Source organism: Vanacampus margaritifer, chromosome 5, assembly GCF_051991255.1.
Source record: "Vanacampus margaritifer isolate UIUO_Vmar chromosome 5, RoL_Vmar_1.0, whole genome shotgun sequence".
Lineage (NCBI taxonomy): Eukaryota > Metazoa > Chordata > Actinopteri > Syngnathiformes > Syngnathidae > Vanacampus > Vanacampus margaritifer.
In genome coordinates, this window is record NC_135436.1 from 9,247,802 (window position 1) to 9,268,865 (window position 21,064).

General features: G+C 38.6%; 1 protein-coding gene across 3 annotated transcripts in view; it reads left to right on the forward strand.

Annotated features, from left to right (window-relative positions):
- LOC144052095 (unconventional myosin-Ic-like) overlaps nt 1-20,516 on the forward strand; it is a 66,137-nt gene extending 45,621 nt beyond the window's left edge. For 2 of the 3 annotated variants that reach the window (XM_077565913.1, XM_077565915.1), the window contains 28 exons: nt 1,483-1,563; nt 1,740-1,997; nt 3,164-3,262; nt 4,028-4,138; nt 4,481-4,552; nt 4,659-4,778; nt 5,292-5,365; nt 5,945-6,050; nt 6,955-7,035; nt 7,755-7,846; nt 8,002-8,096; nt 9,029-9,075; nt 9,168-9,248; nt 9,636-9,741; nt 10,550-10,667; nt 11,248-11,361; nt 11,515-11,591; nt 11,913-11,981; nt 12,075-12,159; nt 12,946-13,105; nt 14,346-14,429; nt 14,514-14,607; nt 14,675-14,730; nt 14,801-14,936; nt 15,009-15,079; nt 15,156-15,253; nt 16,604-16,703; nt 17,072-20,516. In XM_077565913.1, the coding sequence (XP_077422039.1) occupies nt 1,483-1,563; nt 1,740-1,997; nt 3,164-3,262; nt 4,028-4,138; nt 4,481-4,552; nt 4,659-4,778; nt 5,292-5,365; nt 5,945-6,050; nt 6,955-7,035; nt 7,755-7,846; nt 8,002-8,096; nt 9,029-9,075; nt 9,168-9,248; nt 9,636-9,741; nt 10,550-10,667; nt 11,248-11,361; nt 11,515-11,591; nt 11,913-11,981; nt 12,075-12,159; nt 12,946-13,105; nt 14,346-14,429; nt 14,514-14,607; nt 14,675-14,730; nt 14,801-14,936; nt 15,009-15,079; nt 15,156-15,253; nt 16,604-16,703; nt 17,072-17,098 (2,712 nt within the window). In that variant the 3' untranslated portion in view covers nt 17,099-20,516. The remainder of the gene's footprint in view (nt 1-1,482; nt 1,564-1,739; nt 1,998-3,163; nt 3,263-4,027; nt 4,139-4,480; nt 4,553-4,658; nt 4,779-5,291; nt 5,366-5,944; nt 6,051-6,954; nt 7,036-7,754; nt 7,847-8,001; nt 8,097-9,028; nt 9,076-9,167; nt 9,249-9,635; nt 9,742-10,549; nt 10,668-11,247; nt 11,362-11,514; nt 11,592-11,912; nt 11,982-12,074; nt 12,160-12,945; nt 13,106-14,345; nt 14,430-14,513; nt 14,608-14,674; nt 14,731-14,800; nt 14,937-15,008; nt 15,080-15,155; nt 15,254-16,603; nt 16,704-17,071) is intronic. The other variant, XM_077565914.1, reaches the window with a different exon arrangement.
- Nucleotides 20,517-21,064: the final 548 nt, after the last annotated feature.

Here is a 21,064-nt window from a genome sequence, read left to right on the forward strand (position 1 = left end):
TGCAGGGAAACTAAACAGGGGTTGCTTGGAGCAGAGAATAAGAGCTGCTTCTTCTTCACTACTGACAGAAAAAAAGCTTTCTGTTTGACTAGTGGTTGTGTTATTACTTTGGCTGCTAAATGCTATCTTGGTTGACAATTCAATAGCTGCATAAAGTACACTCACCAGATACGGCAAGTTCTTCATTCCCCATATTTCAAGCCTGCTCCCGACCACTATTGGAAGCTGGCTTTGTTGTATACTTCCTGGTCCCGCATTGTTTTTATTTCACCAACGTAGTAAGTACATTCTTGATGCAGATTGGCTGCTGGTGACACAATGCTATGAAAAGTTGACATCCGCAAACCACGGCAAAATGGGCAAAGAAGCAAAATTTTTGCTTCAAACACTTCATCCATACTAGAGATAGACCAATATGGTTTTTCAAAGCTGATACCGATGCCGATTATTAGTAGGCAAGTGAGGCCGATAACCAATATTTGACGCCGATATTCATTTTTTGGGGCATCCAGATTTTTTAAAATGCAAATACCTATCTTGACTTTGTTGTAATGTCTTAAAACATGTTTATTGAACAAATTTGCTGGCTTTTCAGCTGTAGAAGTTTTTTTTTTCTCTTTTATCTTATCAAATTTTTTCAAACTATTATTATCTTAGACAATAGACTTCATCTTAAATTAAAAAAAAAATGTTCAGGGAGCTCCCAAGGTTATCAGTATGCCTTAAAAAGTTGAATGGAAACTTAAACAATTAAATACCATAGCTCTCTATAGTTTTCTACATTAAATATTTTTTTCCCAAAGTTAAAAAAAACAACTGAAATCTTACATGTTCACATTACTTTGTTTTAATGTCGAACAAAAACAAAAGGTTCAGAAGGTTCTCAGGGTCAGCAGCATCTCTTATAAAGTTAACTGAAATTTTAAATAAATTGATCCCTAAGATTAAAATAGTTTTAGATATATCTTTTATAGGCTGTCAGATTTTCAAAAAAAGGCAGATACTGATATTTGTCAAAATGACCAATATCTATCCGTACCGAAATGCTCATTTATTTATTTTTTAATAAGATTTTTGCCACACACTGACAGTGAGCTTTGTAAAGCACTGTTCTTGTAGGACATTCTTTTGCCGTTGGCTGAAGAGCTTGCATATTTAAAAAGCGACTTTAAAATCAGCTCTTTGTGTGGTGTTGACAAATTGTTTTGACTTTTTTTTAATTTATTTTTTATGTGTGTGTGATGTGTTTGTAAGATAATTGTAGCTCTTTGTTGATGTTGGAATGTCATGTCCAGGTGCTCTCAAGATGTGTGTGTTTACTATAGCTTTTAATTTGTGGTCCAAAACACTGCAAGGATCTTGTAGTTTGAATTTCCTTCTTTATGGTACTTTTGCCTTTTTACGCTGTATTTTAATTGCATCAATCCTCTTCTCTTACTCAAAGCGCACTTCTCCTTTACCCTTTCTGTGTCCTTCCCTCAGGCTTTTGGCAATGCCAAGACATTACGAAATGACAATTCCAGTCGCTTTGGCAAGTACATGGATATCCAGTTTGACTTCAAGGTGAGCAGGATGGTCTGATTTACATTTAGGCTCGGCAGCTATGTGAAATTCATTTAGTTGATGATTGTAAGCGTCTAATATCATGCTTCATGATGTAATCACTTCACTCCTCCACTCCTGCATCCATGTTTATGGTCCCACAATATTTATACCCTGACCTGCATGATGCAATTTAGTACCCCAGCTTTACTCTCTCCTCCCGTACCTCCTCACTCTGCTCTCCCGTGTGTCCCTGGCCTTTGTCCCGTCGGCAGGGTGCGCCGGTGGGAGGTCACATCATTAATTACCTGCTGGAGAAGTCCCGTGTGGTTCACCAGAACCATGGCGAGAGGAACTTTCACATTTTCTATCAGCTGATTGAGGGAGGCGAGGAAGACCTGCTCAGACGTCTTGGCTTAGAGAGGAATCCTCAGCAGTACCAGTTTCTGGTCAAAGTAAGAGATGCACTTGCCTTTTTGTGAAACCTCCTGAATGTTAAAGTCTATACTGGTGTCACGTTTTGATTGTTTTATTTCACATCTATTGCATATAAATACAAATACTTCTAGCCATAATTGACTGTAATGTCTCTAAAGATGGCAGATAAGTTTTTGAGAAATTCCATAAAGTTGATGTGCATACTTTGGAGGTGAAATTACATTATAATCGGACGATTATTGCCCTTCAAACATCGGGCAAAACAAATGACCGATTGTTTTCCCGTTAAAACGTTATAATCAAAGAAAACCGAAGTTTCCGACGCTGTTAAAGTAACCTGATTGCACCATTTTGCTTGCGTAGCATTAGCAACGAGCAAGTGTGTAGCGTATGTTATTCTGTTGTGCCTCAGCTTCCTTTAAGCTGTTTAATGACATCCCAGTTGGAGTTAACTGTAAAACTAAACGCACGGCAATAAGAATTACATGCACTGTATATTTAAACCAAAACATGCTTCATTTTTAACGCATCGCTAGCCTAGCGCTAATGCTAGCATTAATTGAGGATCCCATTCAAATGCTAACAGGAAGTTAGCATCTACTTGTGAGTGAGTGTTTTTCCTTCAAATAATAAATATTCACACACAAATGCTGCGGGAACACATATCCGCAGGTAAGATAACACAAATTTAGTTAGAATTCAATCACAACTTTCTTCTGTTCTCACTTAAATGCGAAATATCTCACAAAAAAATAAATCCAAAGATTTTATTCTGTGACCACAGCTTCAGCTTTAAAGAACAGTTGGTCAGTAATTGTGTGTAGGATTGAGCGCGAGCATGTTTGTGAGAGAGGGAATCCTAGTGGGAGTTTGCCTTAATGGGCTTTCTCTCAGCCTCTTTCCTCTGGGGGCCAGTGTGCCTTCAGACACTAATGGAACCCTTACCTCGGCACACGCATGCACAAACAGTAAGTGAAAAACACCTCAGATGTGTTTTTGTGCACATTAGTGTTTACATGGTCACACATTTCCATCCCAACTGATTTGTGGATGTTTGTGGACACTTCTGACAAGGTTTAAAAAAATAAGTTATGACGTGGTTGTCTGAAATGTAATTACCGTAAACAGTAATTTGATATATTTTTGTGGTATTCACAAGTGTGCACGTGTGTGTGATCACTAGGGCAACTGTCCCAAAGTAAGCTCCATCAATGACCGCAGTGATTGGAAGGTGGTGAGGAAGGCGTTAACTGTGATTGGCTTTAACGAAGACGAGGTTGAGGTAAGGACATTGCCTAAATCAAGACTGATATTTGTTTTTATTAACACCGGATGGTACAACACCTCCAAAATATTAGCAATTGAAGAAACGTATGGCTGACCATAATTTAAGGGCAAGTTTGAGCATGTATACATTGTTTTACAGTCAAGGCACTATATTATTTAGCGCTTTCAACTATTGTGAGGCCTTTTCACGCCATGTCGAGTTGCTTTAGTAATGCAAGGCACAAGAGACTTCTTATGTTACAGAATGACTTTTTGAATACAGTACATATATCTCAGTCATCCACAGAAACGGTGTGTGGCTTTTTCTTCTTTGCTTTTTTACGTGAGAACTTGTGCTTAGTGAGCGAGTTCTGACAGTTTCACGGGTCTGGGCTCTCTTCCAGACCTGACAGTCACCGCTAAAAAACAAAAACATTTAAGAGTGAGAGAGAGAAAGAATATAAAGTATGCCTTCCACTGTGGGAGCATAAATCTTGTGGGGATTGCACACCCACTCTTTTGGGGAGGCGTAAAAATCAAATCCACATGATTTAATGAAGACATTGTATGTCGTATCTTGAATTTGGAAGGCACAAGCTTTTTTAGGAAAACTATGTTTGCTCATAATGATACATTTCATCTTATCACTTTTAGTTTGCCTTCCCATTTATATCCTGTTCCCTCCACAATTTCCTTTCCAATATTCCGTGATTGCCACCTACTCCCTCCGCTTATTGTACCTCCTTCACATTCTCCTCACACTATGTATTTTTCTGTGTAGGAGTTGTTGAACATAATCGCCAGCGTGCTCCACTTGGGGAATGTTCAGTATGGTGGTGAGGACGGCATTGCTTGCATCACTTCTGACACACAGATCAAGTACTTGGCAAGGGTAAGATACTGCAGAAAGCAAGTCCATTGGCGCTCAGAGAAATTGATAGAGACCTGTGTTTATTTTAACTCATCTCACAAAGGAAGTACAATATGTGTATCCATCACAAATTGCCTAGACACTATTATCATTGAATGGGGGTTAATCCACGTGAAAGATATCTGATCCGGATTGGTTAGTTTTCCATAACAATGTTAGCCCACGATCAAACTTAACAGTGAGCTTTCATAAATCACATGGTTTCACCTAACACTGACGCTATGGTGTCATATCTGTCTTTCTGTTTGTCACTTGTGTATCTGACAAGCTGTTGTGCATGCTAATGATGTTATGTCTCACCAGTTGTTAGGAGTGAATGGGGCCGTGCTGACAGAGGCACTTACAAACAAAAAGATTATCGCCAAGGGAGAGGAGGTAGGATTAGATGCACATTGATTGTAGCACAGGTGCGTGATGAGCTTTTATATCTTCGTGTACACTATCGATGTGTCCTTATGCCATTTTTTTTTCTTCCCAAAAGCTGATCAGCCCTCTGAACCTTGAACAGGCATCCTCAGCTCGGGATGCTTTGTCAAAGGCAGTGTATGGGCGCACTTTCACCTGGCTTGTCAACAAGATCAACACTTCACTGGCGTACACGGTGTGTGTTACACTTAAATTGCACACTTAACATTGCGCACAAACTATTGTACTTTGACTGAGTCGTGCGCATTGACTCTTATTTTTAGTGTTACACCAGAGCTCCACCTTGTGGACATTATTTTCAAAGTCAATACAAAGCCTGTACTGTACTGTATTTCATCACAATGTGCAGCAGAAATTTCATAATGCCAATATACTCTGTATACACTTATATTATGAACCATACATTGTGTATATTCCACACATGTAAAACTTTCTTACCATCCTAATAAATTGAGAGAATCTGCCATAATATCCGCCATATGCTAGTAAACCTGTCCAGGTTGACTGTAGTTTTATTTATTTATTTACTGTGTTTGTTGGAATGTGTAATATAAAAGCTACATGAGCAATGAGCTGAAAGCTGGTAAAGATGGGCAAGAAATTGACAACTCATCCTTTGTTTACCCAATATTTAAATTTGTATTCAATTTGGCATTTGTTAATGTTAGAGGACTGTTGTGTTTTACAGGATGACTCTTATAAGCACTACTCTGTCATTGGGCTGCTGGACATCTATGGTTTTGAAGTCTTCCAGCACAACAGGTAAATGACTCTTCATTAGCTGGAACCTAACCCTAACCCTAAAGACTTTAACATTGGTCAACTAACTAATGGTTAATGCAGTAACTAATGATAATGAGTACATGTCCCTTCAGCCTTCCCTTAGCTTGTTTGATGATGCTGTTGGCCCTGGTCCTCATGCTGTGGTAACAGCATGGTCTACCAATGCTAGTTTTAAAGATGAACTCAAGTCAAAAAAGTTATTTGCAATAATATGATCCATGTGCCCCCACTTGTCTAAACACGGTATTCTTGTTAATATTGCACTCTTGGAATCCATCTCAGGGGGTCAGACATTTTATCCTGCACCGCTCCCTACTGTTGAATGAAATTGACATCAAAGTGCCCTCGGGCTTGCGTCATGGCTCACCTGTTTTCTGGGTTTGGTCACGTGACATCAATTTTCGTCAACAGTTTGGGGCGGTGCAGGATAAAATATCTGCCCTGTGAGTTGGATGAATACGGGTGGATTAATCTGCTTAATTTTTATTCCACAACACTATGAAAAAGAAACACACTTCGCATTTCCCCCTTTTAATTGATGTGGCTGTTGTGTTGCAGTTTTGAGCAGTTCTGCATCAACTACTGTAATGAGAAATTGCAGCAACTCTTCATTGAGCTCACCCTCAAATCAGAGCAGGAGGAGTACGAAGCCGAGGGCATCACGGTCAGTCCCCTTTTACTCGCACGCACACACGATAATTAAATTCTTCTGTCAGCTGATTGGCAGATTTTTTTCCCTTCGAGTTATCCAAAAAGGGGGCAAACGTTTTTAGAAGAAGCACCTTAAGAAAGCATGTCATCATCTCGCGTGTTTTGAAGCTATGCAGACTTTCTTTTATGTGTTAAGTGTAAACAAAAGGAAAATATTAATTAAACAATTTGTGTGTGTTCATTTGTGTTGATTTCATGTATGGCTTGCAATGTAGATTTTTATGATGACCAAAGCTAGTCTTTGGGTTTAATTTAAGCAAAAAAATAGATTAAGCCACAAAAGTTCCCTCCTCATTTGACATCAGGACTTAGTTTGGCTTTAGTGTGTAACTTGCCTGCAACTGCTACACTCAGTCAATAACCCCACACGCTCTTTTTCATGGCTCTCTGACCTGTGTGTAAGGTAGTGATGCTGGATGGGTGGTTGAGGTCGACCTACAAAGTTACTCACCTCCGAGGTAGTATAATGATCATAACAGAGGTGGTGCACCATCATTATGTAAGGAGAAGAATGGGAAGTTTAACACTTAGGTGTCACTGGCCCCGCCCATTTGTATTTAAAGCAATTGTCGCTGTCATGCTGATATCAACACACAGACTGAGGGAATTAAATTTATTTAGAATATTGTTTTATCCGATACATTGTGTGTTGTTGGAGCTGTGTACAATTAAATATTATATTTATGACGACTTTTTCTCCTGAGACCGTTTGAGGTCATTGTTGTTAGTCACCTGACAAATTATTGTTTGGTACATGAAGGTTTCTCTGCATTAAATTTGTCGGACAGAGACACTTAAAAGTTGGATGACATTTTCTTCATTTTCAATGATCTCTCAACAATTAATTTTCTTTCTAGTGGGAACCAGTGCAGTACTTCAACAACAAGATCATCTGTGACCTGGTGGAAGAGAAGTTTAAAGGCATCATATCCATTCTGGTGAGAAATTCAAACAAGAACGCTGTATACTGTTTTTACTAAGATTAAATGTTGATGTTAACATCCTGAATTGACTTAGTTTGGGCCGGGTGGGGCACATTCACTACTAGCCCCCAGTACTGCAGGGCCAATGCAGAGTATGTATTTTGTTACTATGATGACCACGCGTGGAGCTTCGGGGTTGCAACAAGGTATGGATGCAACTATACCAGAGTGAGGGAAAAAAAAGGGAGCACACGTGAAGAGCAATTGTATTTTCATTCGAGGAGGCAGCACTTAATCACCGAGCCAAATTATACTCTATTATTGGAACCAGATACCACATCAACATATGTCAGTATGTGCCACTTAATCCGATTTTAAATTTTGTTAGCTGCCATTATGTGCACTACATCCCTGCTTTTACCTTTTGGCTTTGAAATGGGAACGCTTCCATGTTGTAGCTGTCACTTGAACATTTTCACCCAGCCTAGCAGGTGTGTCATCAGCTGGGAAACATGTGAGGGTGTTATTTTGTAAATTTGCCCTATTTTTAAGTCACGTGGTGCAAAATATTTTTCAGTAATGTCCCATTGAGAGCAAAATCCTCATAACTTCATAAAAAACAATCGTCTTAAACTCGCATCAAGAACATGTTTAGGTACTGATAACCCTTCCAGTGATTTGGGGTCAGATTGTAGTACTAATCGCTTCATGCTTTTCTTCTATTCCTGCTACAGGATGAAGAATGTCTGAGACCTGGAGATGCCAGCGACATCACCTTCCTAGAGAAGTTGGAGAACACCGTGGGAGGTCATCCTCACTTTGTCACGTCAGTTCTGTTCCTACATTCTTAACATAATAACCCTGATGTTTCCATACTTGTCCTATTGGGCTTCACTATTTGCTTCTTGCTAATTGCGACAGACATTTTAGGGCACTTTCATGTTGAAGTTGTATTTATTTACATATGTGGTTTCGTTGCAGTCACAAGCTTGCTGATGGAAAGACTCGGAAGATAATGGGTCGTGATGAATTCCGACTGCTGCATTATGCCGGAGAAGTCAACTACAATGTTAATGGTACATAAACTGCGCACAAAAATTTTGGGATAGTCAGCTTTTGGGTAGAATTACAGGATGACACAAAAATGCACTGTAAGTTTTACATGAGAACCTAATTTGACTGCATATCTAACCGTTTCGTGTTCCATTAATTGTTGTACAAATGTTGTTGTCTTACAAGTAACTGAGCACCAAAATTCACAACAATTGTTTGATCCATAAATTAACCAATATAACATGACCTAAAATATGGTTAAATGTTTTTTTTTTTTTTATGCATTCAAACCTCAACCTAAGAATTCATCTGATACACTTAAAAACAAGAACTTCACATGCATATCTAATTATTTGTTTTGTTTGGAAATACTAAGCTAACTAAAGGAGAGAAAAACTTTAAAAAATGTGCATGTTTTGATAAAAACTATTAATTAAAATACTACGAATTAAAAAACACAGGCTTCAACGTGTTGTAGTGGTGAGCATATCCACCTCACAGTTCCCTGTTTTGGTGTTTGAATCTGTGTTCTGACCTTCATATAAGGAGTTTGCATATTCTCCCAATGCTCACAAGGTTTTTTTTCTGAGTACTGCAGCTTCCACCCACATTCCAAGCACATGCTTCTTTTTTTAGATTAATTGAAGACTTGAAATTGTTCATAGGTGTGAATGTGAGAGTGAATGATTATTTGTCTGTATGTGACCTTCACTTGGCTGCTGACCAGTCCAGACTGTGTCCCGCCTCTCACTCAAAGCCAGCTTGGGTAGGCTCCAGCACACCTGTTACCTTAAGTAGGACAAGAGAAAAAGTATAAAAAAAAAAGGATGGATGGCTGACTGGAATTGAAATAAAACATACTGTATAGTAATATAGCGTCCAAAATTGTACTTGGTTAGTATGTAATCAATATGTAATGTATCCAACTTCAATTTCAAATTAATCCTGTCTGCAGGTTTTCTGGACAAGAACAATGACCTGCTCTTCAGGAATTTAAAAGAGGTGAGACTGATTGACACAACAGCAAAAAAAAAAATAATACAATGATTTTCTGATTTTGTAAGTGAAAATTCCTCTTGTGTTTAAATTTGAAGGTTATGTGCATGTCTGAGAACAAGATCCTCAACCAGTGTTTCAACAGGGACGAACTGAGTGACAAGAAACGTCCAGATACGGTACGATGCCTCATTCTCATGCATCCCAACATACTTTCCCACCGCAAAACAAGTAGAAATGTGTTCCTTCCGTATTGAGTGGGCAGTCAGATGGGGACTCTGTGCTGCTGCCCACTCACTGAGGAATGGCCTTCACATACACACCCAGTGGCTTGATCATGGTACTGTCACTAGCTGTGGAGGGAAGAGTCCTTTTCCGCCACAATAGCCAATGTTCACTCGCTACGTCACCACTTGCCTGCCTTCCTTTTTACGTCAGCATCGCTCCCTCACTGTAACCCCATCCAACTTTGAATTGCTCTCTCATCTCTTTTCATCAACTTTTCATGCCCAATCGGACCTGCCGTCCTCATCCCTTGTCTGACTCGTTTTTGTCTGCCGTTCCAGGCAGCAACCCAGTTCAAGGCCAGTCTGGCAAAACTCATGGAGATCCTCATGTCCAAGGATCCGTCATATGTCCGCTGCATCAAGCCCAATGACTCCAAGCAAGCAAGTATGAAGTCATATCTTGTTTTGTTTTTCAAATGTAGAATGTTGTGGGTCAAACTTTTGGATTCAAAATGTCTTGATAACTGAAGGTATGAGATCATAGATATCTCACATTATCACTTCTCTTAAATAGTTCATTTCTACCCATTTACAGATGCAAGGTAAAGGTACTTATTTATATACAATGTACAACAAACAGCGACATTTGTACTCTGCAATAAACACACGTTTTATGATTGGATGAGAAAGGTGCCTTTCTTAATTTTAAAGTACCAGTCAGAAATTTGGACTCTCCTTGGCATGCTAATAAATAAAAAGTTGTTTCCAACTTTTGACTGCTATTCTATATGGAAAATATCAGGACTGCGTAGCAGAGCTATGTCAACTCAGCAATTTGCATTGGACTCTCTCTCTCGTACAATACATTTGATGAAGTGAAAAGCTTCAAAAGTATTGTCAGCTTCATGTAACCGCTCTTGTAAACACAGCTAGCTAAAGCAGCTTAGCAATGTCCACAAGCTAATATTTTCCTCATAGACGTCATTTTAATCCCGCGTTAATGCTAATTCCAAGCAAAACACTTTGTTTATCAGCACGTCACTGGCCAGAGAGTAAATTCTCCCTGTAGTCACCCGTATACTGCGCTGGCCTTTGTTTGCCCCTACAGTTGTCCTTTTGTTTGTTCACACTGTTTCTCTTTGTCTCTCCTACTGCTGATTTTTGCTTGTTCATTCTTTCCAACAGGCATTTACATTTTTCTCAGACTATTGTGACCTGACTCTAACTCTTCTACCCCCACCTCTTGTTGCCAGGCCGCTTTGACGACGTTCTGATCCGTCACCAGGTCAAGTATCTGGGACTGATGGAGAATCTGAGGGTGAGGCGAGCTGGCTTTGCTTACAGACGGCGCTATGAGGTCTTCTTGCAGAGGTGATCAGAGAACTTTTTTTAAAAAAATTTATTGTTAGGATACCATCCACCAATTTATTTTCCTACCAAGCCAATGAACAATAATATGCACATGTTGGAGTTGAAAAATAAATTTTAAACTACGTTAGCCTGAGAAGAATCACAGAAAATTCTCTGTTTAAGCTTCCAAATGACATGTGTTCAAAGCTCCCCAATGTTCTTTGAACAATCGATTTAAATAGTCAAAATTTTCAGTGATATGAATATTACATTTATTTTTTCTCTCCCTGCTGTGAAAATGTAACAACATAATTGAATTTGCGGAACATTTATTTTATTGTGATACTTTATAAAAAGATTCAGTGTATATGTTCAGTTCATGAATAGGTGAATAAACCTTACCTTTTGACATCCATCACACTCACTTTATTACTGGGATTCACATGTCTCTTTTGCACAATATATATATATATTTTTAATTACAAATCATTCTGTTTACTATATTAAATCTTTTGTGTTGTGGTATGTACATATTTGATGATGTTCTTGATTAATATCACATTGTTCTAGCTGTACAAATCTATTATTTTATTCCATGTAGGTACAAGTCGCTTTGCCCAGAGACTTGGCCAAACTGGGAGGGCAAACTGTCTGATGGAGTCGCCTTATTGGTCAAGCACCTGGGATACAAGCCTGAAGACTATAAGTTGGGCAGGTCATTAACACACCCTGACACACACACGCACAGATAAGGAACCAAATGGCATGGTCAGAAACATATGTAAAAGCATCTTGAGTATGCACTTTATATGAAATTATGTATTAATATGATGAATACATTTTTTTTTAATTAAACTCCACTTTGCAGATCCAAAATTTTCATCCGTTTCCCAAAGACCTTATTTGCCACTGAGGAGGCCCTTGAGACCAGGAAGCATAGTATTGGTGAGAGCCATTTGACATTGCCAGCCACATTATGACCACTTTCACAATGTACACAATATTGAAGTTCTTTACAGCTTTTTGCATGTAACCATGTTCTTCTTCTCTGTAGTCATATTTAAGAAAGGAACATATGAGAAAATTAGAGTTGCATGCAATAATTGGTTTTAGGGAAAAAAATAATTACTTGCCGAGATACTGTAGCACAAGCACTTCATTTAGACCAACTGGAAACTTCTTGGAATAGTCTAGTGAATGTGGTTGGTTCAATAAGTATTGCATCATGAATTAAATCTGTCTTTTTGCTTTTGCGCCCTCCCACAGCCACCAAGTTGCAGGCAGGATGGAGAGGCTACAGCCAGAGGTCCAAGTACCAAAAACTTAGAACGTCAGGTATGAACTAGTTGAGCTACCCTTTCCTTCTCCTGACATAATTTACTTGTGCTTTATTTAACTCCTATAAAAATGTCTTGTGTTTTTCATCAGCTATCGCCATTCAGGCATGGTGGAGGGGGGTCTTAGCCAAGAGGAGGGCCAAACGCAGGCGGCAGGCTGCTGACACCATCCGCAGGTACGCAAAGACAGGTCAAATGAGGCTAGTGTATGTTCTATCATGGCATATTCATCAAGTCAAATAGTGTTCCTGCACTTTTTGCCTGAGTTCAACGCCCACCCACGAAGAAGATGTCGTAAAAAAAATAATAATAAAGGGGGGGTGGGCTGATAATCTCTGAAAAACCTGCAAAATATCGGCGTACAACACAAGGTAAACCCCGCTATGTATGCAATAATAAAAATAAATAAAACCCAAATAAAAATCTGCAATAGCGTGAATCCAAAATAAGTGAACCGTGAAGTAGCGAGGGTCCACTCTAAACTGTAAGGGGTGGCATGGCTCAGTGGTAGAGTGGTTGTCTCCCACCCGTGAGGTTGTGGGTGATGCCCTTTGTCGTTTATTGAATGGGACAAAGACACAAATGAAAACAATCCTAAACACCATTAGGACGCTAACACAGGACTAGCTGCCTGGTAACTGGCCAACATGCCCCTTAATAAAGGCATGCAACAACACCATTTTAAATTGTGCTGCATTGCATGTGTGTGACTTTCAGCTTAGTACACTTTTATCAAACCAGTTTATTTTGTTATCTTTTATAGTTGAATGTTTTTCTATTTTACAATTCAGTGCCATTTTTCTTTGATTAAATACATGGAACCAAAAAATAAAGGCAACTCATTTCCATAGGAAAATGTATTTGATAAAGAGTAAAGTGAGTCACGAGCGAGGTCATGTCATGAACTGAACTTGTAAGTCAAGGTACCATTCTGTCTTAGGATTTCTTTTCATCACATCTAGGTTCATCAAAGGCTTCATTTACCGCCACAAAGAACGCTGTCCAGAGAATGAGTATTTCCTGGACTACGTGCGCTACTCCTTCCTCATGAAGTTGCGCAGGAACCTGCCAAAGAACGTTCTGGACAAAAGCTGGCCAACACCACCAGCGGCTCTTACAGAGGTAGGAGTTACAGTACACACACGCACACACACACACACACACACACACACACACACACACACACACACACACACACACACACACACACACAGCTCTCAAGCATGTAGGGGCCTCTTTGGATTCTCGTTTTTGCCTAGGACATTTCCTGTCCTATCCTACGCACGATGACCTGAAAGTACTTGGAGGATTCAAATTCTACAAATGTTTAGGAAAGGTCACCTTTAAAACACCTTTAGCAAATGCTACTGATTAAAGAATATTACCCACAATTCTTTACGACAGCAAGAGATAAAGCAACAGGTCAACGATGTAGTTGACAGATGACGTAACATTTCATGATCAGGACTTTAAAAAATAATATAAAAAAAACAAAAACAACAACACTTATTTAGTAAAGATAGTAATACATTTTTGGGGGCACAAGTGGATAGTCAATCAAACCAAACAAACGTAAATAAAATTATAAACAACTTTTCATTATTTGAAAATGTGCAATTCCAAAATCAACAAACATCATCACATATCAACAAAAACAACAATTATTATCTAGTTCTGTATTTGTGTTTGTTTGTTTTATTTTAAAGTCCCCTGTATTGGCTGGCAACCAGTTCAAGGTGTAAGCTGGGATAAGCTCAAGCGCCCCCGCGACCCTTGTGAAGACTAAGCGGTTAAGAAAATGGATGGATGGACGTTTTAAAGTCCGTAAGCGAGAGACTTATGTCATCAATACTTGCCGTCACATGATGACGTCAATTAGGAAAAGTGAAGTCATGCCCATGAAAGTGCGCTGTCCTTTCCTTTGTTCGAAAGGAAACACCTTTTCATTTCTCCTTGACCTGATGATGTAATCCAACAAGGAAAGAAGATGTTAGGGCGACAACCATTACAAATTGCTTGGAAAAGGGAAGGCAGTTGGACAAACATCCATTGTGGACCATATCCAAACAAAATTATGTTGTAGGCAGGAAAAGCTAGCAAACAAACTCTGGGACTACATATACACACTATCGGGATAATAGTTTTTCATTATTGTTAGCTTTACTCCATTTTGACTTTTGTTTTCTAAAAATCTAAAATCATCAAACTTGTCTTAAAAATGTATGATGTAGTTTCAGTTAGTTGCCATTTTTTTAAAAGCACTTTAAAAAAATCATTAATAAAAATGATTTTTTTTTCAATTTTAGGTTTAGTTGTTTTCATTAACTAGAATAACCTTGTACACCACCGTCTGTGTTTTTAGGCTTCTGAGCATTTGCGCATGCTCTGCATGCAGAACATGGTGTGGATATACTGCAAGAAGATCAGCCCTGAATGGAAACACCAGGTGTGATGCTTGCCGAGTCGGCAGTCACATGGTGTGACTTGGAATTTCTGACCATTTGCTTTATTTTTCAATCTTTATGGCTAGATGGAGCAGAAGATGATGGCAAGTGATATATTTAAGGACAAGAAAGACAACTACCCTCAAAGTGTGCCCAAGCTCTTTGTCAGCACTCGATTGGGTAAGTGTCTTTAACATATTCACATGCTCCTCACAATATCATGTGCTGACTCGTCAACTCTGCTCAGATGGTGAGAACATAAATCCCAAGGTTTTGCAGACTATCGGAAACGAAAAGCTGAAGGTTGGTTGAGTCCAGGTCAATTCAGACTTGCCAGTTGATCCAACCGCTTACTAATCCACTCGTTTTCCAGTATGCGGTGCCAGTCACAAAATACGACAGGAAGGGCTACAAGGCCCGTCCACGCCAGCTGCTTCTTACGGCAAACTGTGCCATCATTGTAGAAGATGCCAAGCTCAAACAACGCATTGACTACGATGCTCTGAAAGGTCAGAAGTCAACTGACAAATGACTCGTTTTCCTATCAACAGCCTCTTGTTGATTGAAACGTTCCTGCGCAGGTATCTCTGTCAGCTCTCTTAGCGACGGCCTGTTTGTTCTGCACGTGCCCAGTGATGACAACAAACAGAAGGTAGTGTACTCAAGCACTGGGCACCATGTGTTTTGCTTTAACACAATATCTTAATATTTGGGTTTAAATTCCACAGGGAGATGTGGTTCTACAAAGTGACCACGTGATTGAGACCTTGACCAAGATCGCCATATGTGCTGACAAAGTAAACAGCATCAACATCAACCAGGGCAGGTAAGAAATTACATTACATCATCGTCAAGGTTTATTCTTACAGTATAGGTGACAAAATGCTGTTTACATTTTATTTGGATCTCACAAGGGCTAAAACACTGTTGTTTTGGCTGTTTGTTAACATGATGAATATTTTGTTGCCTGAAAATGGATTATGAATTGGTCTCAAACGTTTTTGAAAATGACATTTATTCTATACAGTCAAACACCTGCATGCTTGCGGTTCGACACATATTTTGTTTTTTGTTTGTTTCATTTCCTGTTTTGTTTTTTTGCCCATACACCACCAACCCCCTTTTATTTATATATATATATATATATATATATATTCTGTCAGGTTGTCCAAAGGTTTTCCTCTGAGGGCCATATTTAGAAAAATCAATGGATGTAAGGGCCATTTATTTTTTGTTTTTTAAATGTTTTTATTATTTATCAAGCACACCAAAATAAGTCAATCAAGCAATTGCATTATTGTTTATATAGTACACAAAATCGGTAGTGTAAATTTAACACTTTCCCTGAGTTTATATAGTTCTCTCCAGTGGCGAGTTAAATTCACACTTCCAAAAATGTAAAAATTTCACTCTTCAACTTTTTTTTAACACAATTTAACACTACAGAATTTTAAAGTTTTATTATTGTTGTTGTTGTTTGAAAATCTGCTACTTGAAACACTTTCTATAAGGCACATAGTTAAGTTTACAAGATTTTAGGGTGGTCGAAAGCCACCAGAGAATATCAGCCCCTGCACTGAACGGTGGCTGTCTTCCATTCTACATTTTCAATCATTCATCTGATATTTTCACAATTTGGACCTTGACACAAATGGAGGAAATTATTTTGGCTCGTAAAAAGTAATTATCTTTATTCAACAGTCCGACAGTGTTAAGAAGAGAATTGTTGTGACTTGTTTAATAGCAAATAGGTCATTTGCACATTTAGAAAAGCTCTACAGTATATAAAACAAATTTATTAGTAGCAGATGTCATTTTTAGTTTGTGCCGAGGGCGGCTTAAAATTGGATGGCGGCCCACAAATGGCCCATGGGCCATAGTTTGGACACCACTGTTCTATGTTTTTGTTTTGTTTGTCTATTGCTGTTGACCTAAATAATGATCAAATCACATATTATGACTTAACTGGATTTTTGCAAAAACACTTTAATTCCAAAGAGTGCACATCCTTTTTTCTTGCTACTGTATACAACCCTGGAGACAACAAGCAGTTGATGTCACTGGTTCATATTACGGGGTCAGTGGCGAATGTTTTGACAGCACTGGTATTTTTAAAGTTGTCCTGCTTTCACAATTTCATGCACCTGACCTAATCATTATTGTGCTTCCCCTCCAGTATAAAATTCGCAGTGGGCCAAGGAAAGGAAGGGTTCATTGACTTCACACCTGGATCAGAGCTATTGGTGGCAAAGGCTAAAAATGGGCACCTATCTGTGGTGAGTTGTCAAATTCTTTATATTTGAAGAATCTAATCAATATATGGCTTTACAGTTTTGTCAAGTGTCTGCCATTATTCGCTGAAAAACGTGTAATATAAAATATTGCTTTGGCGCCACCTGGTGGAATCTTTGTGCCAAGCACAACTATAGGAAATTACCAACATTGTGGTGGGCAAATTTTTGTTATTTACAGCCAACAAGCTCTTATTGTGGGCTTAATTGAAATTCAGATTTGTTTCTCGACACAGTTAATAGCAAACTATCTGATGAAAGTCACTAACTTTGCATGAGAATGGAAAAGTCAGTGTTGTCACTTCTGTTTTGTCCACTTGATATGACCTTCGTGTCTTCTACATTAATTTCAGACGGCTCCTCGATTGAACTCTAGATGATGATCCAGATCCTGTGATGGCACACACGCGTACACACGCGCACGCAATGTACTCTTCCATCTTCGTATCACTTGACCTCAAGCCCCGCTCTGCTTTAGCCAATCAGGTGGCAGCTTGTCACCATGTTGTGGTGGTGTACGCTTCTGATTTCATGATAAACGATCCAGCAATACTAATTGATATATTTATGTTTATATGTTATATTTTTGGGGTTAATACTGTTGGAATATTGTAATTTTATAAGTAAGGCCAAGGAATAACAGATTTCAGTGTGTTGTTGTTTTTTAGGAACATTTGTTTTTTATTTGTGATTTATTTGGGAACAAATTCATGAGAAGAAAGGGGTTATTGTGGAGAAATCAGGATGTTATCTTTTTTTCCCCTGCCATTTTTCATTCTTTAATTTCTCTCTTGTCCGAGCTTTTCGTAATAGTTTTGAGAGTCTGCTTGCATGTGGACAAACGGTTTCGGGATGGTGAACAACTCCAATAACACACGTGGTGGACAGACTACTGAACTGGTCATGTGTTGTCCGACGCAAAGGGTGCTGATAATGAGGGACAAATTAGGTTCACTGTAAGCACATGAACAACTTGAACTTTGTAAGTGTGAGTGAGGTGAGGAGAGGGCAGCGAGATGTGAGGGCCTCGTCAGACAGCTGTTACTCGCCTTGTGCTTGTGCCTTTCCCACTAACCAATATGTTCGATGTCTCAGCATTGCTCTCCATAGTGGTGGACGCCGCCTCCATCCTTCCAAAAGCCTTCGCTTCTCGTGCCTCCTCTCTACTTTGGCTTGTGTCAGGTTTGCAGTTAATCCTGTCTCAAAGTGAGCCTTTATTTTACACCTCTGTGCCTCTAAAGAGACTAACTTTACCATTTCAAGCCACTCCTTGAAAACGTGTGCTGGTTTAATGTTAAATGGCTAATGCACGTAAAGAAAGGTCGAATGATTTTAAACCACTTAAGTTAGGCTTATTTAATTTAACATTTTTTTCCTTCTATTTAATTGGCTTGTAAAAGGTCATTACTACAGTTGAAGAAGTCAGGTGACTGTTGAATAGTGAATTGTGAGCTGTTCCAACCATTCTAACTTTACTGTTAAGCCCAACATTTTTCATACAATGGCCACATTTTGAGTTCAAGGGAATTTTTATTTGATGAATGGAAATAAAAATCTGTCATGGGCCAAAATTAGTTTCTGATGGTTTGATAACCATGAACAAAAATATTGTCCTGTCACAGTATTAAGCTCTTAAAATGTATTTTTTGAATTGAGTAAATAAAAACAGCACTTTTTCCTATTGAACAAAATCTTTTTTTAACAAAATATAGACAATTTGGTATATTGAAGGTGCTCAATGCAGAAAACTAAATGTTGACCCTCTACTGCCACATGTGGCTGAAAAATGAAACTGCACACTCCCTTCTGCACATCCACAATGCGCGCATGACGTCACATCCGCAGACAGACAGCATGAAATTCAAACTTGAATCCAGTCTGACTATTGGCCAGACGCTTGTGAACAACCAAGGTATTAATCTGCTAATTAGAAGATGTTTCGGACATAAATGGTCAAATTAAAAAGGCTATTGTAAAGATATTTTTTACTTTATTTTTTTTTTTTAAACAAAGAGCAGCTTTAAGAAGCATGTACGATGTTAAAATAAATAAATACATAGAATATGAACATTCATCTTTTTTAATTCTTAGTAAGTCACAGTGAGCCACTGGTGAGCTATTTTTTAGAACAGACCTGATGGCTACTCATGTTGTCCTTGGAGGTTAACTAGAACCCGCTGGTATCATTTTTTTTTTTTAAAGGATAATGCACATTAATTGAAGTAACAAAAAGATAATGTCAGTTGCTCACTTTCCCCTCCCTGCTCTGCTCACCCGTCCTGTGCTCAGCCAAGGAGGAGTTAAAAAAGAACAACTTGCTTCTAGTAATTAATGAGGCAGCTCTTTGATTGACCTCTGCAAGCAGCCAATCATAATGCAGCAGTCATTGCCTTGCTGAGAATCAAGTTAACTGTGACGGACAATCTGAGCGTTTATAAAAACCTTGACTTTTTAAAGCAACGATAAACCGTCAAACTGGTAATGGCCCATGCCTAATAAAAAAAAAATCTTCGTTATTTTCATTTGACCTTTTGACCCAAAATTATGCCTATAATTATTTATACTCTTCCTCAATTCAGGCAAGTGGAATTGTCACGGTTTTGCTAAGTCGCCAAGATTCTTTAGAAGGTTGACTACAGAAATGTAGTTGTCTAAAAAAATCATCGCATTTTTCATTCTCTCCAATAAAACTGCTGACTGACGGTGGTTCACCTGCACGATCTCCATGCGGGCATTTTGGGTTCAGCTCCCACTCACTGATGGTGTGAAGGGTTGTTTTTGTTTTTGTTTTCTTATGTGCCCTGTGAGTGAGTGGAGATCACTTCAAATGTAGCCTAGATGTGAATAATTTGGGCCTTGACTGTAAACAGGGCCTGATTTTTATGAAATATGTAGTGATTTGTCTTTTGTAACAACAACGAATGAAACAGTTCTTACAAATGATGTTTTAGAGGTGATGACAAACAGGATGGCATTTTATATAAGCTAGCTTTTCTTCACTTCACCTAAGATAGCTTTTACCTAAGAGGACCCAATTTCAACACAGTGTTGAAATAGGTTGAGTTTGTCAAAATTGGGGAAAGGGGAACGTCCCATTTTAATATAACATTTAAATCTTTACACATTTACAGTGAGAAAATATTCTAATGTATACATAGCTGCAGCTCCCGCACAGTAGTTATGAAGATTGATATGTGTAATCGAAACTCAGCCAAAACCTGTTTGCCTGCGAGAAGGTTTGAACCTAATGCTCAGTTTGAGAGGGTCCCCAAAGTGGTTGCCAAGGGTTGTTAATATATAATATGCCAAGACTGCTGCTTCACTTAAAAACCAAAGAACCATGAGATTTATGATCATTATCTGTTGTATAATTTTGAATCGTTTTTGTTTGTTTTGATATGATTTTATTTGATTTCAGGAGGGAGACTTGTACAGTTGTGTTTGGTTTAAAATGGGATGTCCAAGCCAAGTTTGATGATGTAAAACATTTTGGGAGACAAAACCTTTAGAATAGTTGAATGTGCCTTGTCGCATAGCAATATTATGAGACTCGTGAGTCATACGGCCTTGTCTGTTAAGTCTGCCAGAGCAACATTTGATTGTGTCACTGCTTTGCAAAAAAAAAAAAGAAGTCATGTGTAACAGCTATATTGATACCAAATCCTAATGTTTTTTAAGATACACTTTTTTTGTCAGCTCTATTACTGTATGATCCAAACTAATGTATAATTATGCCAGCACACTAAGAAACATACAATATTAAAGATGTGGTGAATAAATTTGACATGTTCATTAAAACCTTGCTGCTTCTTTTAACTTGTGTGTGTGTGTGTGTGTGTGTGTGTGTGTGTGTGTGTGTGTGTGTGTGTGTGTGTGCGTGCGTGCGTGCGTGCGCGCGCGCGAGACTGAAATTATCCATAGGTGTGAATGTTTGTGTTTGTGTTCACCGTGAGATTTTTTAATGAATGAACGGGTCATTTGTATTTTTTCATAGTTTAAGTGAGCTTTCAAATTCCTCTGTAGCCTCAAGATCCACTAAGACTATGTGTAAATCATTACAGAACTGCTTACCCTTTCTATAAAATAGATATTTGATTCCCTGCTAGATACCACAAGAATTCTAGCTCTCACTCTCCATTTCTAACAGAGTCTTGTGATTTTATTATAGCCATTATTTACAACATGTGAAATGGCAGGCTCCAAAACATAATGCAGCTTTCAATATTTCTACTACTCTAATTATTCTATTTGTATCGTTAAGGAAAAACTTACACGCAAAGCACGGTGGCCGATTACATAATGTCCCCCGCCCAAATTCAGCAAAAAATAGGCTCCAGGCCACCTGT